This window comes from Chaetodon auriga, chromosome 22 (genome assembly GCF_051107435.1).
Source record: "Chaetodon auriga isolate fChaAug3 chromosome 22, fChaAug3.hap1, whole genome shotgun sequence".
Taxonomy (NCBI): Eukaryota; Metazoa; Chordata; class Actinopteri; order Chaetodontiformes; family Chaetodontidae; genus Chaetodon; species Chaetodon auriga.
In genome coordinates, this window is record NC_135095.1 from 18,116,140 (window position 1) to 18,138,959 (window position 22,820).

Here is a 22,820-nt window from a genome sequence, read left to right on the forward strand (position 1 = left end):
CATGTTTAAACGGACAGTTCAGACACACATTTTTATTTTTATACATCTTAAATATGTTTAATATTTGGAAGCAAAGACCTGAAAGATCTTCAGACTAAAACTTTACTTAGTTTATTAATTAACAACACAAACGAGTCTGATTTCTTCTTTTCCTCGAAAACACAAAGTCAGGAAGTGACACCATTTCTGAATGACAGACTGGAGTGACTAGGGGTGTGTGTGTGTGTGTGTGTGTGTGTGTGTGTGTGTGTGTTTGCCTGTAGAGAATGAATGTTCTGGCTCTTGTTCTGCGTTGGTGTAATTGTTTTCCTCCCAGCTGTTTATATAGTACACACATTTATTAACACACACACACACACACACACACACACCCTCAGGGCAGAGAGAGAGAGGTGTAAACCAAAGGTCTCTCTATCACTCTTCAGCAGCTGGCTGTCACTGGCTGATACCACAACTGCTATTGCTGCTTTACACACAGGAACACTGATGAACACCCTCACACACTCACACACACACACACACACACACACACACACACACACACAGTGCTACACAACCGCGAGGCTGCTTTAGCATTTTGTTCGCTCGTCTTTTGCTAAGAGGCTGATGGAAGTTTGGTAAAATTCAGAACGCGTTCGCTCTTTGTCTCTGCTGTTTAGGCAACAAATACAGAAGACAGCTCGTTACAATGTGAGGAAAATGACTTCACGCACACACACACACACACACACACACACGCACACGGAGCGTGGCAGAGTACAATTTAGCTGGTAATAGCCTCTAAATTCACACTGCATATTAATAATGCGGATTTCCCTCCTAACACTCTCATATAATGAACTGGGTCAGACGCACTCATTCTGTGTGTGTGTGTGTGTGTGTGTGTGTGTGTGTGTGTGTGTGTGTGTGTGTGTGTGTGTGTGTGTACCTGACAGTGTGATTGTGCATGCTTCAACTGACTGTACAGGTGTGTGTGTGAGAGAGAGAGAAAGTGTGTAACTGTTAATACCCAGTAATCCTCTCAATTTCCTCGGCTCTCAACCAGGGTCACACCTTTTCTGTGGCACTGTGTGTGTGTGTGTGTGTGTGTGTGTGTGTGCGTGTGTGCGTGTGTGTGTGCGTGTGTGTGTGCGTGTGCGTTGTTTGCCTCTCTACCTTCAGTTTCTGTTGCTCAGCCAACTCCCCATTGACCCCAATAGTTTTAACAAACAACACACTCGTCCTATTATGTAGATATCAAAGCTTCGCTGGTTTCCTTCAGTACAAAGGCAGGCTGTGTGTGTGTGTGTGTGTGTGTGTGTGTGTGTGTGTGTGTGTGTGTGTGTGTGTGTGTGTGCGTGTGTGTGTGTTATCATACCTGGGTTTATCGCTGCTGTGGTACCAGGGAGCTGCTGTCGTTTCCATTGTGATTGTGCCAGAAAGGAAAGGTTCAGCCGTGGAAATCAGTTTTGATTTAGACACAAAGCAGCTGGAAGTTTTGTCTTCAGCCAAGAATCAATCAAAAGTTCACAAAACATGAGAAAACTTATCCAAATGTGTTCTTCTATCAGAAAAACTTGCTCACAAGTCTTCTCCAGGAAGAATCTGTTTTTTATTTGGCTTCCATGTAGCCGATCCTCTGATCTCTAAAAGGGATTTTAAATACATTTATCAGAGTAAGGCCATGACAGTATTTATTATCCATACATCTGTGATCCAGGAGCGAGACTTCGTGTGGACTCCAGATCGAGTCCAAACAGAACTCCTCCGCGTCCACTCGGGCACACACTCAGGCCTTTTAATACGACCCATTTATCACATTACAGTGTCATTTGAGCCGATGCTAATCTCATAAACATCACTTAATGGAGCTTTAAATGGACAAGTCGTCTGGGAGAGAGGGCGTCTAATGAGTGCTGGAGCTCTGCTCAGTCTGTCTCTCCAGCCTAGTTTTGATGAGGGCTTAGTTTCTGGCATGTCCCAGAATGCACCTCTCAGTGCTTTAATACGGCGACTTAGCGACTCTGCCTCTTTCACCGACTCCTCACTTCTTCTTTTATCTCTCTCGGGCTCATAAATACACATCGGTATGCACGCTGTTCTTTACTTCTTTGTTGGTGTCTTTCCACCGTCTCTTCTCACTTTCTGTAAATACAGTTTTGTTCTCACACACACACACACACACACACACACACACACACACACACACACAGAAAGGTGTGAGTTACCCTGAGGTAGACACTGCAGTTTATTATGTACAGTTTGAAAGATGAAACGCTGGAGGGTTCATGAGCCTCTCATATATATTGTCAGCGGAGGATCTCAGCTTGAGCTCAGCAACGTGGACGCTGCTGTCTCCAGTTAAATTAATCATTTGTTGACTTACTTGAAAAACACAACATGATAAATGGCCTGTTTTTGTGTACTGAGGAAGCAAAGCTGCAGCCCTGCTCACGTCCCATAGAGGCTACAGTGTTAGCATAACCCAGCAGTGCCAGGACGTCCCTGCCTGTGGTCTGAAGTTCGTCCTGTGCAGTGTCACCAGAGGAGTCAGATCAGCGAGGTTTATATTAACACATGTACGGAAGCCCCGAGAGGCAGAAACAATAAATCAGGTGATCCATTTTCTAAATCTGATCTAAAGTGTTTCCCCCTGATATTCCCCTCAGGAGTCGGTGGAGACCAAAAACGGAGCTAAAAGAGAGAATACTGGACTTAATAAGATAACGGAAACTGTCTGCGAACACATTTGCGACATTAATTTAAAAGGTGACGTCAGTGTTGTTTTCAGCCTGTTTCTGCTGCTCCCAGGTGGCCAAAAAGGTTATTATAGTTTTAAAATGATAAAAAAAGAACTTTATTTGTAAAGCACCTTTGATAATTTAACAAATTAGAGCAATACGAGAGGAAATTGGCGTCCTGCGTCTTGACTCTTGATACGAATTTTGTCTCAGCAGACAATGTTATTATTATTATTATTATTAAAATCATAGAGTCTCCAAAACCATCAGGACATAAACATTCAGACCAAATTTGGACATTTGGCTCGTGGTTGTTTCAGCCTCGAGGTGTGAAATCACCTGTACTGTCAGGCTGATTCGGTTGGTAAAGTGGTCTCCCAGCAGTAATGCCGAGTTTCCCAGCATGCTGTGTGTTTGCGTGTTGATAAAGCAGTTTGCATGGATGGACAGGCAGCAGGGAAGTAGAGCGGCGCTCTTCTGGCTCGTTCATTCAGGCCCGAGCCACCGTGGAGCTCCGCAGCCTCTCTGCCAAGCGCTGCAGTCAGTGAGACTGAAGCAGCTGTGCACTGAGAGGACTGACCATCAGGAGCATCTGCTGCACACCGACTCACACGTCCCGCTGCGTGATTCACGCCTCTGCTGTTTGTCGTCGCTCTGCCCGTCTGCAGCACTTCCTGTCTATATTCACTCCATAATTAAAAAGGAGATGAAGTGAGGCTCCGCTCATGATCTGCGTTTGCTGTCGCCTTGAGAGGCGGCTCTGAGACGTTTGCAGCCTCCTGATCGACAGCAGACGACGAACGTGGTCAGCTTGAATTCATGGAAGTGGAGCATATTTTCTTTTCAGAAGAAGTCACTTAAGGCCTTATTCTGCATGACCATATTCTACAATTACTCGTCCATTAACTAGGAGTTGTCCCTCAGTAACCTCCTAATTACTGCCTCTTGATAGTCTGAGGAGGTTAGCATCATTAGGTGCTTCATAATGGCTAATTAGGAGCTAATATGCATGCTAATAATCAGCTAATTAAAGCTAAATATCTGCACCTTTACCAAAAATTTTTAAAACACCCCTGAAAATCCTTGCAGCACGGTCCTCTGCTGTCATCCTCGTGCTTCCTCACTTTGAAACCAGAGCTAAAATAGACTTGATTTGAATGTGGAGCGACACCTCAGCTCAGCCAAAACTCACTAAGCACAAACTGCAGCCCGAATGAGGCGAAAACAAATGGAAATGTGATGTCTTGTAACTCCGCATGACGTCTCTGTCAGCTCCTGTAGGTGTTGGATATGGATTACAGCCTAAAATAGATATGAACAGTCACCCAGAAAAAATTAGATGTGATCAGCTGTTTGGAATTGAGCATAAAGGCCTCAGTGTGCGGGGAAAGCTGCTTTGAAGGGCTCAGTTTTACAAGCTCCTCTTTGGAAGAGGCTGAACCACAGCAAAGCTTCCCTCGAGGGAAATGCAGCTTTGTAACATCACTGGAAAATAGCAGTGAAGACGACAACAGCGTCTCTTACAGGTATATATTTCAGTGTTTTTAATAGCATGTGCAGTAAAACAACATGACTGTGTTTTACTACAAATAAAGTATTTTATTAAAATCTGTGAGTCTGCTTCTCGTGAAGCCAACAGTGAACCGATGCTGCCAACACAGAGCTCCATTGTTGTCTGAATATCTATTAAAAACACATCAGTGAGCCACACTGTCGCACTGGCTGACACGTTTCATCAGCATGAACACACACACACACACACACGCACACACACGCACACACACACACACACACACACACACACACACACACACCGTCCTGCTGACAAACACTCACTACAGCTCCAAACATGGATTAATCCGCTGATGAAAGTAGTCCCAAACAAATCTTCCTCACTACAGCTATCAGATGTTTTGGCCAGTTTATTAGGTACAGCTTGCTAAAGCTAACAAGCTAACGCAGCCTAATACAACAGTCCTGTAGTTTGGAGGCTGCAGTTTTGTGTCAGTGCTAACTAACAAACATCTCTGTGTGTGACGGATTACAGGTCAACAGCGCCGCTAACTGCAGCCTCCACAAACACCAAACAGTTCAACACGACTCTGAAACAGCTTCAGCAAAAACTCAATCTAAAAACCTTCATGAAGCAGTTTGCATGACGGCTGTATTAGACTGTTAGCTTTAGCTGGGCGTACCTAATAAACTGGCAACTGTGAGTGTATTTGTGAGCTGTACTGAAAGACATTGTCAACAAAGACTTGTTGACAATTGGAAAACTAGAGAGTAACACGTTTCATCCTTTAGTTGAAACTTTAAAGCTTCACAACCAAAATGCAGAAATCCTCCACTTAATTGTTTTATAATGAAGCTACTTTGGTACAAACCATTTCATGGCAGACAAAGTTAGCGACTTAGCTGTGAACGTTATGAAGGACTTAGCGGCTTCAGGTGATGGTAGAGACCAAAACAGAGCTAAAAGAGAACGAACAGGACTCTGAATGAGTGATCGTGTTGCTCTGTGGCTGCAGGAGGTGTAAATAAGGAGTGTTAGCTAACGCGTTGTTATACGATGATCACATGTCGTTGTTTGCAGGCTGTTCTACTGCCCTCAGGTGGCCAAAACAAGCATTACAATACAGCTTTAGATAACAGGATGCAAGTATTTTCTAGTGTTACTATGAAAGAGAAGTGAAGGTAAACAGCAGAGTGTGTGAATGAAAAGGAAAAAGAAGTCCTCTGATCTTATTCTACCCACGGAGACTTTCACACTTTTCACATTAAATCAGATAAAGGCCGTCTTTCTTCGTTCTCATTTTGAAATGGGCCTGGAGTTCAAATCCAGGTAGCATTAAGGAATCTTAAGTCACTCTCATCTGCAGAAAGCCTGACATTTACCAGGCGTGTCCTAAAAACTCCAACACACACACACACACACACACCGCAGGGGTTCTTTAAATACTGATAAGAGGGCGAGGGCGAGCGTTGTGCATGAGAAGGTTGGTCGTCCAACAGGTCAAAATCCTTGGAAACTCCGAGAAACCTCTGTTATGTCTGGATTTTAATGAGTCGGTGTGTGCTGAGTCAGCCTCCAGCAGCTTGCAGCCTGGAAGGGAGAGTTATCTGTGCTTTAATCAGCCCAGAACAGAGGGAGAAGGAGGGAGAAGGAGGGAGAAGGAGGGAGCGCTCCCTCTCCTTCTCTTTCTTTGGGTTTGTAATAAGGCTTCTTGCTCTAAATCCTTTAATCTGAGCAGGAATGAAGGCTATATCTCTGTCTTCTGGCTGCAAAGAACAATCTCTCCTTCTCTTTTCCACTCGCACACATATTTTCGCTCGTGCGCTCACGCACACACCGAGCCGCCGCCGAAACAGAGGCTGCCTTGTTAATTGAGAGCTAGTCGAGAGCTGCCTCTCCTCTGTCTTTCTGTTTATGTATATGTGTAAAGGTTAGCGGGAGCTGTGGAGCGGAGGTTCAAAGGCCCGCAAACTTCGGAAAACTTGCGAAACTTTTCAGAAATGCACGTCGAGGTAGAAAAAAGGGGTTCAAACGTTTGGACAGGACTGACATGCACGAGCAGAAACGCACGTTTTCTGAGGTTTTGGCAGAGCTCCACCTGCGCAGGCGGTGCTAATTATTTTTTGATACGACTTTAGAGAAACAAGCAGTTTGGAATGAAGTGCCTTCACGTTCAGCCCTCGTTCGATTCCTCCCGCTCGACGAGACAGAGGTTTAGTTTCCAGTGTGTGAAGAGAGGCTGCAAATCTGCTGGATTCTGTTCAGACGTAACGAGTCGACAGCGGCTTCGGCTGCAGACACTGTGTGGTCGCACGCCATCGCCCTCCTCTTCCTCTTCCAAACAACACAGGACTTTCTATCAGTTTTTTAATTTCTCCACCTATAAGCTGCCCTTCAGCCTGCAGCTGATCAGTCTGATTACAAGGTGATTTATAATCCGTCCTGCAGATACCTCCTGGTTTTCTTAAAAAAGATGATATCGAGTGATTTTAATTTCCATTCAGGAAGTTAGGCGATTAGCGCAATCTTTTCATCGCGTGGCATTTATCAGCGTGTTGTTTGAATGGACTCATAATGTGCTAACTTTGGGTAATGAGCACAGTTTCAGCCGTCGGCGGCTTTAATACAAAAATATCACTTTCAGCCATCAGGCTCATATATTTCAAACCTTATTTGAAATCAAACGTGCACTCAGGTTGCTTGATATGCAGCATTACTGCCTGCGCTGGTCACTGATTCTAATCCCATCCACGGTGTGTGTGTGTGTGTGTGTGTGTGTGTGTGTGTGTGTGTGTGTGTGTGTGTATGTGGGTCATTTTCCAGCCCGCCCCCCCGGTTATTTATTATGGCCCCAATCACCCAGTTTTTCAGCAAATTGCTTCTTATATAATTTAAAATCCTTCCACAGCACCGTCCTCAGACTTTAAAGTGAATCTATAAGAAGAGCTGCAAACTTTTTTTGCTAGCTGTTATAGCTAATAGCTAATCTATTAGCTGCATTAGAAAAAAGCATGCCGAATTAGCTGTTAGCACTTCCTGTTTGCATTGTGCCCACAGGTGAACAGACGGCCGTCAGTGGATCAGTGTGATCCCGAAGAAAACTTAAAAACGTGATGATTCTCAGGCAAGTTCTGAATCATCTTTTCTCTGCGATTCTAAGCAGAATCATGGATGTCAGAGATGATCATCGCTGTTAAATAAAAAATATTTTGTGTGTGTTCAGATTTGACTGAGTCACACTGTTGATCCATCATCACCATGAACGCACACACTTCATTTTGATTCAATCCCACACACAAACACTCACTGGAGCACCGACTGTGGATTAATCCGCTGCTGAAAATAGTCCCAAACAAATGCCTCTTCCTGTTTGCTTGTTAAAAAGTTTTGAATCTTTTTTAAAAAGGACGAAACTATTTATTCTTTATGTTTCATTACAGTCCTTGCATCCAAGCCTGGGGGACTCATTTCCTCTAAAACCAACAAGAACCTTTTTTGATCCTTGACTCTTTCCGTACACTGACAGAACACCTGCCAGGTGTTTGATCTGCAGCTGATTTTTTCATGTTCAGTTTGCCTTTAAATCATCGGGATCTGCAGCAGTAAAGTAGACAGAAAACATCAATCATGACATCTTAAGGACTTAAAAATGAGCTGCTGTGAGCTGTCTGCACGCTCTGACAGTTCGTCCCATGTGACCTGAATGCAGCGTCACAGCAAACAGGACGGCTAACGAGTCCTCGCCGCCGTACGATGACGGCGTGCTTGAGCTGCTCTGACTTTAAAAGTTGCTGGAAACGCTGCTCAGATACAAAAGATAATTAAAGCAGGTGGTCTGTTGGTATGCAGGGATACGAACACACAAGGACACACACACACACTCAAGTGTGTGTCATCGTCAGGTTAATGGGAGGTGTACCAGGAGAGAAAGTGGCTGTTAATCGCTCGCTCCAACGCAGAGGACACAGCCTCTAAATTACATTTGCATAACACAGAATTAATCTGCGCGTGAGTTTGCCGCCATGAAATGGGATCGTGTTTTATCTCTCTTTGTCTTCCATCCCTCTCTTTACTTCCCTCTTTACCTCCGCACCAAACTTTCCATGCATTGATGTAAAGTCATATTTATTCAAGAAGATTGATTTCCTTCCTTCCAGGCAGTCGCTGGATTTCAGCTCATTTCGGTGTGCTGTGAAAATAAATTTGCACTGACTTGAGAGTTAAGATTGGTAATCCATCACACTGAACATTTCCTTGCATTTATGTTGTTTTTTTGGCAAACTGATGTTGTTGCAAGCAGGGGAGCATTTTCCAAACTCACCACAGTGATGCATTCAAAGACCCAATTAGTTCATCAGCTGCCAATAAGCGTCCAATTAGCAACACATCTTCATTAAAGAAACTGCACCCAGAGGACAAACTGCAAGGAAATTTGGATAAATGGTGTTTTTCACATTAAAAATGTTCATCAGCCGTCTGGGAAAGCTCAGATGTCTTATTGTCCTTGAATGCACCGCCACAGATTCCCTATTCTAAACTGAAAATCGACGATTTTTCACCGCAAATCAGACTCGTGTGAGCACCAGTGATCAATCAGATGCTATGCAGGACCTGATCTTTGTGCATTGATCATCCAGCCAGTCACACCAGTGTCAGGTCTCCAGTTTGTGAACTGGTTTATGAGTCGTGGTCATTTGTATTTACTGCTCATGAGTGGCGTCGCAGTCCGTCCTCTGACAGTCCGTCTTTGTTTCTGCTCGCTGTGTCACTGCCCTGCCGAGATGTTACCGAGTGGTACTGTACTCTGTGTGTGTGTGTGTGTGTGTGTGTGTGTGTGCGTGTGCGTGTGTGAGAGAGAGAAACACTCTGCTTAATAACTGCCAGCCTCTCAGACCTTCTATCATAAGACTAATCCTCTTCTCAAAGGTCGAGTCATTAGAGGGTCTTATTGTGTCGCCGTGTAATAACGTCCACTCCAGATTAATATAGAACAGACTTACAGGAGTAATTTACATCATCTCAGGTTTGCTCAACTCCTCGTGTCGTTGAACAAATTACTTCCTGGTGGCCATTTTTCTTCTCCTGTCCTCCACAGGTGTGTCAGTGTGTCCGTCACTGATTGGACTGCGATGAAGTCGTTTCTTTCTTTCATGTTTAATGAACATTTCCACTCTGACCTTTTAGAGACTCGACGACGATCTTTTCCATAAAGTTTTCTGTCTGTTTGTTTTGGCAAACCCAGACTCTCCTTCAGCACCTGAAGGCATCTTCAAGTCTGGATCCCCTTTGTTGGTCTCCACATTAGACAGAGTGTGATGCCTTCGTGGACTCTGGGACTGGTTGAAGAGGTTGTGTGTTGGTGATAGATTCGCTCTGTGTGTGTGTGTGTGTGTGTGTGTGTGTGTGTGTGTGTGTGTGTGTGTGTGTCTGTAGTTTTATGCTTTGGTTGTCTCAGCCAGGCTCTCCTTCAGGCCTCTTCATTACCACCAATAACAACTCAATTTCCCCGGGGCTCCGCCAATCATAGCAGTCATATCCCCTCCAGGCCCGGCCAATCAGCTGCAATGTTCCTCCAGCCTGGTGTCATGAATGGCTAATGACGCCCGGTGGTTGCCATGAATGCAAATGAAGCCACACGAGGGCTTTTCTACCTCAGAGACAATTTGTCTGCCATGTTGGCCTCACGTTGGATTCACGGCAGCAGCGACTGGTGCTTTTCTGGATCACTGGTGTGTTTTGACAGTAGGAAGCTGGAAAGTTCGTATGATGATACGTCAACATCATGTTAACGTATCATGCTTGTGGGCTTACGTAGAAGACAGCAGGTAGAGCCTACAGGTGTTGGCGAGTTCTGTTTGTACAGAACTAATTGATAACTAAATTAGCTGGAATCTGTTTGGTCACTGCACCCCTACTTACGATACAAACTGGAGGTATAAAACAAGCCAGGAAGGGTCGAACTAAGAGGTGCATCTTGTTGCATTCTGGGAAATGTAGGATCCAGTGTTTCAGCACTTTGAACAAACAGGAAACCTTCAGGACATTGTTATTGTGTCTTTGTGAGTCCACCATCTTTATGAAAGTGTATAAACCTGCTGTATAACATCTGCTGGAAGTGTTTCAGTGTTAGTTATTGAAACATAAGTGAAAACATGATGGTCCTGACCAGACGGGGTTGGGTGCTATCGTGCGCTCTGTAGTTTAATCATCTCTTAGTTTTGACTTGCTTCAGAAGAATCAGCCGCTCGTTTGCGTTTTCTCCCAATTTGTCTCTTTATTTTCTGTCGCTGGGAACATTTTTGTCCTCAGCACGAGAGGACGTCTCATAGTGTGACTGATGTTGGCAGGAGGAAGCCATTTTTGGCTGCACAGAAAATCCCAGCGAAAATCAATTAAACCCGTTTTTTTGTTTGGAGCTGATGAAGAACGTGAGCGGTGTTCAAAAGCTCCAGATGTGTCTGTTAAATACATCTTCAGTAAAGGTTATTTTATCTGAGCTGCTGTTCCTGAGGTTTAGGAGGACGCTTCACACGCAACTGTTTTAATAAAATTTCCATCAAGTGAAAAAGCTTTGATTGCCGTGCCAAGTTTCCCACTGGTGCAGTCACATGATTTCAGAGTTTTCTTCCAGACAGGAAAAGATAAGACGTTTAATTTTGTCTCGGGAGTGAAGCATCTGTGAATTTTAACATTTTAAACGTGTCTTCGGGTGAAATATTAGAGTGAGACCCACGTCTGGAGAGACAGACGGGTTGACGCGCAGACAGAGAGACAGACGAGCAGACAGACGGAACCAAAGAGGGAGTTTCAGATCTGGTTTGTCCCCAGAGATCTCGGGTGTCAGAAAACCAGTTTGTTTGAAGTCGCTCCCATGGGTGAGGATGTAAAGACCGGCAGAGAAAAGGGTGAGCGAGAGAGAGAGAGAGCGAGCGAGCGAGCGAGCAGCAGAAACAATGTGAATTACAAAGAGAAGTTAGAAAGAGAAAAGCTTGGAGAGGTTAGAGAGAGAAAGAAAATCAGTCAGGCTTTATTCCCCTGGCTGGAGCTGCAGCAGACATTCCTGGGTTTAGTTTCACTCCAAACTTTTTAGCAGAGGGGTCAGCGCTCAAGACTTCTACAAAGTATGCACTCAGGATTTTAATGAGACACAGATTGCTGCTGTGTGTGTGTGTGTGTGTGTGTGTGTGTGTGTGTGTGTGTGTGTGTGTGTGTGTTTAGGCTGGTCTCACTTTTCCATCACAACATTTGCATTTCATCCCCTTTGTTGGAAAAGTTTCCGACCAAATATGTGTGGCTGGTGGGTGCCAGTGTAATCTCACACACACAGACGCAGAGACAGTTGTAATTCTGCATCTCAGCAGCTTTCCAGTGAATGCATTCATTCCTAAATTCTGTGAACCCAAGCCGAGATATGCCAACTCCTAAACAGCCGTACAGATGGAAAAACCCCGCGAAGCGAGAGCTGATGCGTCTGTGTAGGTGTCCTGCACACAACAAATAACCAATTAACAGTCAGTGGCCGCCTGTCGGGCTGCAGCTCGCAGTGTTTCCGTCACTGATTGATCTGCAGTTTGCAGTTAAAACTGCTGCAGGCAGATTATTTTAGGTGTCACAGGGCAGAAATTCCATAATAATCTTTCAGTCTATTTTAATTCAAGTATTCTGAAGGAAAACTTGACTTCTGCACCTGCTCTGGGAGAATTTATCCAATCACAGGTCAGTTTTCAGAGAGAGGGTGTTCCTATTGGCTGATGATAGTCTCACCTCTCTTATGTTTGATGCCACGGAGCTCGTATCGGCGAGTGGTGAAGAGGCATGATGGTGATGACTCCTGAGCGGTGACGGGGCTCTGTGGTGCACTGGCCTCTCATCCAGCTGTTAGACGCCGTCATGGCTGCCTGTGAAGCCTGCGGCGCTCTGCCCTGCAGCTACAACACGCTGGAGGGGCGTCTGTGAGAGGACGAGTCGCGGCGAGAATGATGAGGGTCTCGGCCAGGCTCGCGCCGTTTAGAGGCGGCCCCGCGGGGCATGAGGATCACGGGGCCGCCGGCTCGGTCTGCTTTTTCTTTCTGTATTTTTAGATGAACGTTGCATCAAATGGATGTGAACCTTCCATAACGATGAACCCACAGATGATTGTGACCTTCCAGCTTCTCTCTGCTCTGTGGAGCCTTTTAGTGTCCATCAGCTGATTGTTTTGGTTTTGCAGCTTTACTGTTTTGTGTCATGGTTTCATTTTCAGCTGCTGATGGTGGCAGTAAGCATCATTTCCAGTTGGTAAAAGCATCATTTGCCATTGCAAGAAAACTCTATTATATAAAATTTATATTACGTTTGTATTGAAGGCTGCAGAGAAGCTGCTGATCTTCTTTGCTTATAATAACTGAGCTAATGCCTCCAATAAACATTACACCTCACTTCAACAATAAGCGTCCTCATCTCTCGTCTTCCTGACAGACAATCTTAAAGTCAAACTGCTCGTAAGGATAGAAGAAGACACACACACACACACACACACACACACACACACACACACACACACACACACCTTTCACACCTTTGACACACAGCTTATTCGTGGGCTGACACCAGTCAGGCTTAAAGAACCAAAGCAGGAGGATGAAAGACAGAAAATTAGGCAGAGAGAAAAGAAAGGGCCAAGATGGCTGACAGAGCGCACAGAGAGATCCCGTGTGGAAACCAAAGATGATTTTCCTTTGATGTGGCAGATGCACACATCCATAACAGGCCCTCTGAGAGAGAGCGAGGCAGCGAAGGTGAATCTACCTGCTGTCTTTGTGCCTTTTTTCCACTGGGTTGCAGCAGGAATAGAGGATTTAATGAGGGGAGGTCACATGACAGGGACAGACTGTGGGTCATCATGCAGCTCAAAGCAAGACAGGCGTGCTTTTCTGTTCTGACCAGTTTAATGGCGAATGAAAGCAGCCGTGTTCCAGCTGATAGGCTGCAGCGTGAACGCTGACCTGCGTCATCCGGCAGGACACGCACACTTCATCAGGCACAGTTCGAGTGCTTGTTGCATAATTAGGCATCCGAAGGAGCCGACGTGTCGTTCAGCGTGTGGTTGAACTCCTGGGAGAGCTTCTGCTGCATGATGGGAGAGCTGGGCAGTAAATGTGTGAAAGCACCAGCGCCATCAGACCTGAATTCACTCATATGACGATGAGCTTTCACACAAAGTCCAACCAGCCAATCAGCAAGCAGACCAGTGTCTTTAACTGGTCATGATGTAATGGAAACAGTTCATCCACTGATCCTGCCGGAGCACACGGGGTCGGATACGAGCATAGACCACAGAGCAGAGCCCGATTTTAGCTGTTCACAGTTCAGCTTTTTAAATTAGGATAAAACCACAATGTCATTGCATCGTCTGATTGGACCGTTAGCTTTCACACCAGCCCAAACAAACACCACTGAATTAACCGGGCCAAGGGCACGTTGACGTGGAGATCGAACCGGCGACTTAGCGATTAATGGCTGACCCGCTTCAGCCACCTCACGCACATCAATCCGCCTCTCGAGACAGAAATTGGCTGGCAGAGCGTCGACGCAGCTTCACCGCTCGTATGAGAAAAAGACAATGGACGGCTCACTGTGGAGTTTTGTAAAGAAGGTATTTTTAGCAACAGTTTCCTGTCGAATTCATTCAGGCAGTCTGTCAATACAGATTTGGCCTGACCCAAAAAGATTCCTTTTGTTTGTATGTTGAGTCGGATTGAAAAGTTTCCCAGAATGGTGCATTCAAGTGCAGTCATTTTAGCTGTTAAGCTGGAGTTCCTGAGCACTCAGAAGTTTGTGTATGTGTTGGTAACTGTTCCCCCACTGTAACACTTTCTAAACTCTGCACTGCGGTCATTAAGACCACCTGACTCTCGATATCAGTGGATAGGTAATTTAGGCGAGCAGGTGGTTGGAGAGATAAGTCTTTTCACACTAATAAATCCCTTTGCAATAAAGCGAACTGAAGTGAATTCAATTTGGAGAGTAAAAGCACAGTGGAAGCGCCAGTCAATTGACCACCAATCAGAACTATCTGATAGCTGCTGTAAAACCAGTGATTGGCCAGTAAAACCCCTGATCACAGGAGCAGAAATACACGGACATGATGCGGCCGTAAGCGGTTTGATTTATTGGACAGAAGGCAGAGACGTAATGAAAAACACCTCCGTGATGAATGATAATGATCAATGGGGGAAAATGATCAGCTGAATTTCACAGTGAGTTTAAGTGAATCAGCCGAGGATAACCTGATAGTTGCATAAGGAGTAAACAGAGATGAGAGGCGGCGGCGTTTGTGCAGAAAGGCGTTATTACCGCGAGCGTGGCGTTACTGCACACTGGAGCCTTGTTTTACCGCCACGGGCCGCAGCTATAATTAAACACACCCATCCAGACTAATGGAAGGAGAAACTCGGTATGTCCGACAACTAATTGCTACACTCAGTCTCTCTCTTTTCACACACATACACACACTTTCTTCTTTTGTCTTGGCTAATCTAATCTGGCTCAGCAACTCTCACTTTTTCGGCCGTTACCTCCTCCTCCTCCTCCTCCTCCTCCTCCTCCTCCTCCTCCCCGCTCGTTCTCCTCCAGTAAAGGATGTTCTGGCTTTAATGAGAAGCTCCTCATTATTGCTCTCAGCGTTCATTCGTTTCTCCTTGAGCCTCTGCTGCTGCTGCTGGTGCTGAGCCTCGCGGTACAATGTCAGAGCGCTGCTGAAATCTGCCTTGTTTAGAGGACAAGCAGCAACTGTCTGTGAAGTCGAGTTCAGCGGGTTCATTGTCACTGAGTGTTTGTGCTCACAGATCAGTTTAAGGCTGTAAATTCAAATCATTTTCATTACGGATTAACATGCCAATTATTTCATCTTTCACAGCGTCCCAGAGCCCAGTGTGACGTCTTCAGTTGTGTTTTTATGTTTGACCAACAGTCCAAAACCAAAAGATGCTCAACTAATAACAATGTTAAACAGAATAAAGCAGCGATGTTCAGCAACTGTAAAGAAAGGAAGGGTGCGATCACATCCCCAGTGAGGACAGCGGCGTAGTTTTACAGCGTCGGAAGCACTGAGAGGCGCCTCGTATGTGTCACTCTGTTCCAGATTAGATCACTTCTGGTTTGGGAGGTTGGACCAAACAAACTTTCTGAACTTTTGTTTCTGGGAATTTTTGACAATTTTCTGACCTTTCATGAGTTGAAAAATAAGGAATCGATCATGAAAGAATTATTTGCGCTTCACTCTTTGACAGCTGTCTCTCTTTTCTGTTTCTCCACCAGGCATGATGGAGCGGTGGTGGGCGTGGCACTTTGCCCTGGCCGCCCTGGCAACAACATACCTCAGCCCCTCCCAGGGCAAAACCACAGAGTTCCTGTCCGACACCCTGATCAACAACGTGGTGTCCGAGCCTCGCACGGGCCGGCTGTACGTCGGCGCCGTGAACTCCCTCTACCAGCTGACCCCTGACCTCGACGTGGAGTCCCGCACCGAGACGGGCCCCAAACGGGACAACCGGCAGTGCACGCCGCCCGTCACCGACGCCTGCGAGGAGGCCGTGGACACGGACAACCACAACAAGCTGCTGCTGGTCCACGGCGCCAAGGACGTCCTGGTGGTCTGCGGCAGCGTCTTCAGAGGCATCTGCTCTCTGAGGAACCTGAGCAACGTGGAGCAGCTGCTGTACTTCAGCGACACCAAAGGAGAGAAGTCGTACGTGGCGAGCGCCGAGGAGAGCGTCTCTGTGGTGGGAGTGATGTCGTACTTCACCAAGGATCGACACAACTTCACCGTGTTCCTGGTGAGGACGAAAACACACCCAGACACACAGCTAAATAAGAAAATGAATATTAATCACCTCCATCTGTGATACTGTGAACAAATGAAGTCAGATTGCTGCTTGTGGAGAACAGAGAAATTAAATAAGCACCAACATTGATTTTACAAGATGTTTTATGATGTTCTGGTGTTCTTCAAAGCACACATGCAGAAGCTTTTTTTAATCCAATGCCTCATACGGTGACATTTGTAGGTTTACCTTCCTCCAGCTCTCTGTTTGTCAGAGCTATCAGAGAGGCTGTGGGCTCAAAGTGGGCCGGGGGACCAGCCGGGCTCCTTAAGGGACCTTCAGCAAGTGTTTAGCAAAAGAACCAGAAGCTTAAAGGAGAACATGTCATCAGTTTATCGTATCTTCTGTCTTAGGTTGGCAAGGGATACGGCAGCCATGACAGCACCAAGCTGATCTCCACCCGCATCCTCCAGGACTACGGTGATTGGGTGGTTTTTGACAGCATCATCGAGGCCTCAGCGGTCCAGGCCAACCCCTTTGTCCTGCGATACCTTCACGACTTCCGCTTCGCCTTCAAAGATGGCGGCTTCGTGTACTTCCTGTTCTCGCGGACACTCGGGGTTCAGGACACCAAGAACTTCACCTTCATCTCCAGGATGTGCGAGGACGATCAGGGATATTACTCCTACACCGAGCTGCAGCTGAACTGTAGTGCTTCAAACAAGTACAACAAAGCGCAGGTAATGATGATCCACTCGTCAGCCACCGGATTGGCTGTCAGCATTTTATTAATAAGGCAGCAGTGAGTCGGAAAAACACATTTGGACATTTTACGTTTGGATGAGTTTGTGTTAAATTGGAGCCTTTTTGAGAACGCCTCGGTCCTGACCCCTGAAAAACTTTAGAAATGGGATTTAACATGCTCTTGAACTTGAAATAGCTTCAGTTTATGGGGTCTCCACTCTCCCTGAGCCTCTGTTAAATCAGCTAAATTTCACTGTGAATTTCTAACATTCAGCATTTTTTATCTCCTCCTCGTCCAGGCTGCTTATGTAGCGACGCCAGGTGAGGTTTTGGCTCAGAGCATGACCAAATCCAACCAGTATGGACCGGTTTCAGCCTCTGACAAGGTGCTGTTTGTCACCTTCACGTCTGATGAAGACCCCTCCACTTCTGCCATGTGTAGGTGTCATCTTCATGCTGGCAGATTTTGACCTTATCTGAAAACATATCCAAGTATTTGAATGTGTTTTAGAACGAAGTTTCGTCGTGGGACCAGCAAGGTGGTTGGGTTTTGGTGTGAAGTTAGACATATTAGCACCAACTTGTGAATACTTGGTTGCCCACGTGGCTCCAATTTTTTTCCCTTTGTTCAACATAAATCTGTTTGGAGATCTTAGGTTCAAAGTCTTGACCTTAAAACAAAAGCTATAGTTGAACATGACATTTCACCTGCAGTCTCGGTAGTGCTACAACAGTCAACTTAAATGGAAAAGGCAGTGGTCATAAATCTGTAGGTATCTTTAAATTTCAGGTTTCCCCACATGCACCTTTTCTTATCAAAGCACTGTAAATAATGAGGATTTTACCTCTTCTTCGTTTTTGTTTTGTGATATTTGATCGTTTGCCAGAAAACCCGCAATCGGATCATTTATCGTGTTTTCAATAGAGCAGAGGAACGTGTAGGAAACAGGTACAGACGGTGTTTTTGCTCCTGTTTGCAGGTATGTACCCTCTGCGCTCTATTAATAAAAGGCTGGTGGAGATAATAGGAGCCTGTTACAGTGACAACGGCATCATTAACGAGAAGGCTGCTGTCTACTCGCCTTACTCCTCCAAGTCTGAAGAACTGTGCAGCGGCGGTAATCAGGTGAGAAAATCTGCCTGTGTGTCAGAGATAAAGAGACTCTGAAACTAGAGAGAAAGAAATATTGACAAAGAGTCAATAATTCTACTTTAATATGAATGTTTTACGAGTGATTTTAATTCCCCCTCTGCTCCTCCAGAATAACATGGCCCTCAGATACAAGTGCGGAGCTGAGTTCCTGCCCTCCCCACTGGCCAGCAAGGCCGAGTTCGCCTTAACAGCCGAGCCCTCATTGGTCCGCAAGGGTCACATGACCGCTGTTGCTGTGGCTGTGGAAATGGGGCACGCTGTGGCGTTCCTGGGCACTGCCACCGGAGAGGTAAAGACTCCCCGGCCGGCTTTTCTCTCTCACATTCCTCTGGCCATCTTTGCTTTTGTTTCCTTTCTTCTTCTTTGGTTTTTCTTTCCGTGAGGGGAGTGCAGGGATTCCACTTTACAAGATCACATCTCCTGAGCCAGATGTGTGAAATCAGAAGAAATTAAACCTATTTATGTTTTCTGATGCTGTTAGAGGTTTCTATTTACTGTAAAGACTGTTGTAAAGTAGCCCTAAAAAGACAGTTTTAGACTAGAACCCAAACATGGCCTCATTAAAGTCGTGTTGTTGGCTGAAATTTCACTTTCGGACATCTTGAACCACACAGGGAAAAGAAAGAGTCTTATACTGAGCGGCTAAAAACTGTTAGCTTGGTATCTCACTATCTAGTATTCATAGCTAGCTGGCTGGTTAGCTTACTATAGTTCTCACAGGTCAGGTTTTTTAAGTGTTTTCTTGGGCAGGAGTCAAACCAGAGATCACGTTATATATGTAGTTATCTCACTAGCTAGTTATCTTGCTAGCTCACTGGTTAGCTCACCATCGTGCTCACAGGTAAGCTCTTTTGTCAGTGTTTTCTTGGGCAGTAGTCAAACCCAAGATCACATGATAAGCTAGTTAGGTCGCTATAGTTCTCACAGGTAAACTTTTTTTCAGTGGAGATTAAATTATATACCTAATTGAAGTCTAAACAGCTCAGCTAACAGGAAGTCCTGCTATCAAGCTGACTAGCTAGTTAGCTCACTTAGCTAACCTAGTATAAATGCCATCATCCTCTTTGATTTGACAAAAATGGACCAAATGTTGTTAGAATTCAGTTTAAAAACAGCTAAATTAAGGGTTTTTATTCTCACCTTCAACACATTTGGATGGACATTTAGTGTAATGCGTTATATTTTGAGTCCTTTGGTTTACTGGAAAGTAAATGTATACAGTGTTGAGCACTGTGTGATGTTGTACTGCGACTAATTGCAGAAGTAGTATTCAAATGTATGTACAAATCCAGTCAATTCATCACTTCCTGGTAATTGCACATTAATGTAATAGTTCAGCACAGAAATGTTATTTGTCTGCTTGTAAACATTCAGTTGGAAAAACAGGAAAAATGAAGGAAACTTTCCAAATAAGATGTCGTCACAATTTTTCCTTGCTGCATTATCACTGCTGCATTCATCATTTAGGCCTCACTGGGCAACATGAAAATAGCATCCTGTTGCCTAACAACATGACATATATTTAGCATTTTTTGCTAAATTACAATTCTCAATAACACGGATGGAGAAAATCTCCTGACATGTTTTAGAAAAGAAAAAACAAAGCTTGAAGGAGCTGAATGAGTCCGGAGGAAACTGCATTCATAGTTTATTCTTTATTTTGTTGTTCAAAAGCAGCATTTATTGAGTGCAAAGGAGGGTGCAGGGTGGCGTTTGAATTTCAATGTGTGCTAATGCAGTTTCTGTGTTTTCTATAGGTGTTGAAGGTGCATCTGTCGGCCCATCCTGAGGTGTACGGGCGAGCGCCGGCCGAGGTCACCGGCGACAAGGTCAACAAGAACCTCCTGTTCGATTCCAGCCTCCAACACCTGTACATCACCACCGAGAAAAAGGTCAAACTCACTCAGACTTGGGCGGGTTGATTGTTCTTCTTGCAAAATCCATTTCTCTCACCTTCCATCTATCGAACACCTCTGTGTCGCCACATAAAGAAGGTCAGGGACTCAGTCATGTGCTTACTTCTGCTCTTTCATTTCATCCATCAGGTCAGGACTTAATGAGTCCTTCATTTATTCCCTCTGTCTTATTTGATCATTTATTCATTCGTTCGACTAACTGCAATACATCCGTCTACATTACCGCACAGAAGTCAGCCATTGATTTATTCACTCATTCTTTCTCTCTGGACCCTTTGTTTTCCTCTGCGTTTTCTCTTCATCTGTCTCTCTCTCCTTTGTCCTTTCATCTTTCGGTTGCCATCTTTCTCTGCCGCCACACTAAAGTGAAATTGATGTTATTGATTCAGAGATGAATTAATTAGAATGCACTTCAAGAGGGCAATTCACTTTGATCAAGTCAAGTGACGATACTCGAGCTTGTTCCATCTGCTCATTTAAATTTATTAGACCTGCCTCTTCTTGTCAGAGACGAAAATTATTTCCACATCAGTTGGTTTTACTAAGATAGCATCCAAAGACCTTCCCTTTATAAGAAAATATGACACAGACTGAAGAAAAATCACTATTAGGTTGTGTTCATACAGGATTTATTCATGTTTCATGTCTCAGGATCCCAGTCAGACCAGTAACGCTGTGTAGAGCTGTATCGACAACAACACTTATATGATGAAGCGTCTTGGGTGTGACTCTAACACATGATTAAGTGCTGAGGCAGCACATCAAAACCAATGACAGCTGTGACAGTAAAATCATACAAACACAAAACCAAAACACATGTCCCAGATGGAGCCCAGATTTATCACCTATTTTTTCTCCAGATGTTCCTCTTGAAAATAAATAAATAAATAAAAACAGGAATGATCGTACAGGATGTTTTTTTTCTAAATCACGAGCCTCCTCGTTCCAGAGCGAGCTCGTCAGGCTCGGCTCCGTGCCGCCCATACTGGCCCCATTCGGACATTATTAACATTACAGGGGAAGTGGGGAATGAAATATTCACTTTGCTCCTCTGTAATTTAACTCATCTGAAATTTAAGTTAGCCGAAAGAGAAAAACCCAGGAGGCAGAGATAGTGCATGAGGTGAATGTGAGCCAAAAATCACACTCCTCCTCAGAATCATAACTCAGTCGTCTTAACACTCGGACATGAAACACATATTGATATTATTCAATGTGTTACCTTTGATGCCCGACGTGAGAAGTCATAGAAAAAAGACAATTCAGAACTTGCTTGAGAATTAACACATTTTTAGATTTTCATCAACATCAAAGCGATCTAGTGACCGTTGTCTGTGTATCCATGGGTGCATTGCAAATGGGAACTGTTAATAGTTAATTCGGCTTGCTTTTAATGGTGCCAATTTTTTCCATTGCCTTGAAGCTCCTGCATGTTGTTCACAATAACAGCTCATTCACGATAAAGGTCTGTCGTGTACACAGATCACCAAAGTTCCAGTCCAAGCCTGCCACCTGAAGACAGACTGCCACTCCTGCGTCTCCATGAAGGATCCATACTGTGGCTGGTGTGTCCTGGAGGGAAAGTGAGTCACTCTGAGTGGGTCTGTGTGTAGCATGTTTAGCTAGCTACGGTAGTTCACCAGCTAGCCCTGCTGGTAGTCCGTATGTCGTCTAGCCTTTAGCACAGGTGCATACAATATCTTCATCTGCTTCCCTCACAGGTGCACCAGGAAGCAGGATTGCAGCAGGTCGACGGAGGAGAACACCTGGCTGTGGTCGCCCAATCAACAGTGCGTTCAGATCGAGTCCTTCAATCCGCCAAACATCAGCTGCAGGAAGACTCAGCAGGTAGGAGGGAGGGAGTGATACTGAGGATGTGAATCAACATGCATATTTCTGTGAGTGTGGAATCCCCCTGAGCTAAGTTCAGTTCTTGCTGAGCTCTGCTTAATTCAAACCAGTCAAACCTCCTGAAACTCTAATAGAGTTGGAGGGCTCTGTGTTGTCAGAAGGATTTCAAACAGGTTCTTAACCTCTGGTGCAGGGACCTCCGTGGGCCCTCAGGGAAGTTCCAAGGACATTATCAATGCACGGTGACATTATCGCTTGCAGGTTTTGGATATGAGCCAGATGTGTATTGCGTGGAGTCCACATTGTTTGTGCTGACAGTTCCTTTGAAAACAGCTGTGTGTTTGCAAGCTGATTCAGCGCAGAAAGTGAAGTAATGCTTCCTCGGAAATGTTGTCACACCCAGAAACTGCTGATGACACCTTGTTTCGGAGAATTACGCGTGAGCGACAGCACCAACAGCGCTGATTTCATTTAAGTTCAGAACAACACTGTTTGTCATTACTGACATTGTTGTCTGCTGGGCTTTTGGCTGCAGTCACTGGACTGTAAACTTTTCCAAATGTAAAACAGAGCAGAACAGATTGTTAACGTTAGCTTAAAGTCTGCAAAGTCTTCTGTGGCTTCCTTACAGTAAGTAAAAAATATAATATTTCCTTATGAAATGTTGTGGAACAGAAATAAAATGGAATTACTCAAGTGTAAGTACCTCGAAATTCAGTACAGTACTTGAGTATATGTACTTTCCACCCCCGGCTGTAGATGCTCAGTTGTTATCAGAGGTAGTAAGCTAGTTAGCCGTGCATGCTAACGTTTGCAGCTTACGTCAGAGCAGGCAAACACAATCTGTTCTTCACACGTTTGGTCTCATGTTATTGATAAAAGATGGACGCCGGCACCCCAACTATTCTCTCAGGTTTCAGTACAGTCACATGATCACTGCTACCAGTGTGAGCAAACTGATTTCTGACACTATAAAATTCAAAATCAAAACGCTGCGGCAGCCATTTTATCCTGAAGACTAGCAGAGGAAGCTGTGGTGCAACGCTCGCCTGAACCTGACGGCTGAACTCTCTGAATTAATGAGGAATTGATCAAAGAGCTGGTTTTCCAGAAAGACGT

The 22,820-nt window shown here is 44.9% G+C and overlaps 1 protein-coding gene across 1 annotated transcript in view; it reads left to right on the forward strand.

The window, feature by feature from the left end:
• LOC143315128 (plexin-B2-like) overlaps positions 1 to 22,820 on the forward strand; it is a 144,294-nt gene that overhangs the window by 88,794 nt on the left and 32,680 nt on the right. The window contains exons 4-11 of the mRNA XM_076722610.1: positions 15,532 to 16,049; positions 16,451 to 16,777; positions 17,081 to 17,219; positions 17,762 to 17,907; positions 18,044 to 18,223; positions 19,692 to 19,826; positions 21,333 to 21,433; positions 21,572 to 21,698. Of these exons, the coding sequence (XP_076578725.1) occupies positions 15,534 to 16,049; positions 16,451 to 16,777; positions 17,081 to 17,219; positions 17,762 to 17,907; positions 18,044 to 18,223; positions 19,692 to 19,826; positions 21,333 to 21,433; positions 21,572 to 21,698 (1,671 nt within the window). The 5' untranslated portion in view covers positions 15,532 to 15,533. The remainder of the gene's footprint in view (positions 1 to 15,531; positions 16,050 to 16,450; positions 16,778 to 17,080; positions 17,220 to 17,761; positions 17,908 to 18,043; positions 18,224 to 19,691; positions 19,827 to 21,332; positions 21,434 to 21,571; positions 21,699 to 22,820) is intronic.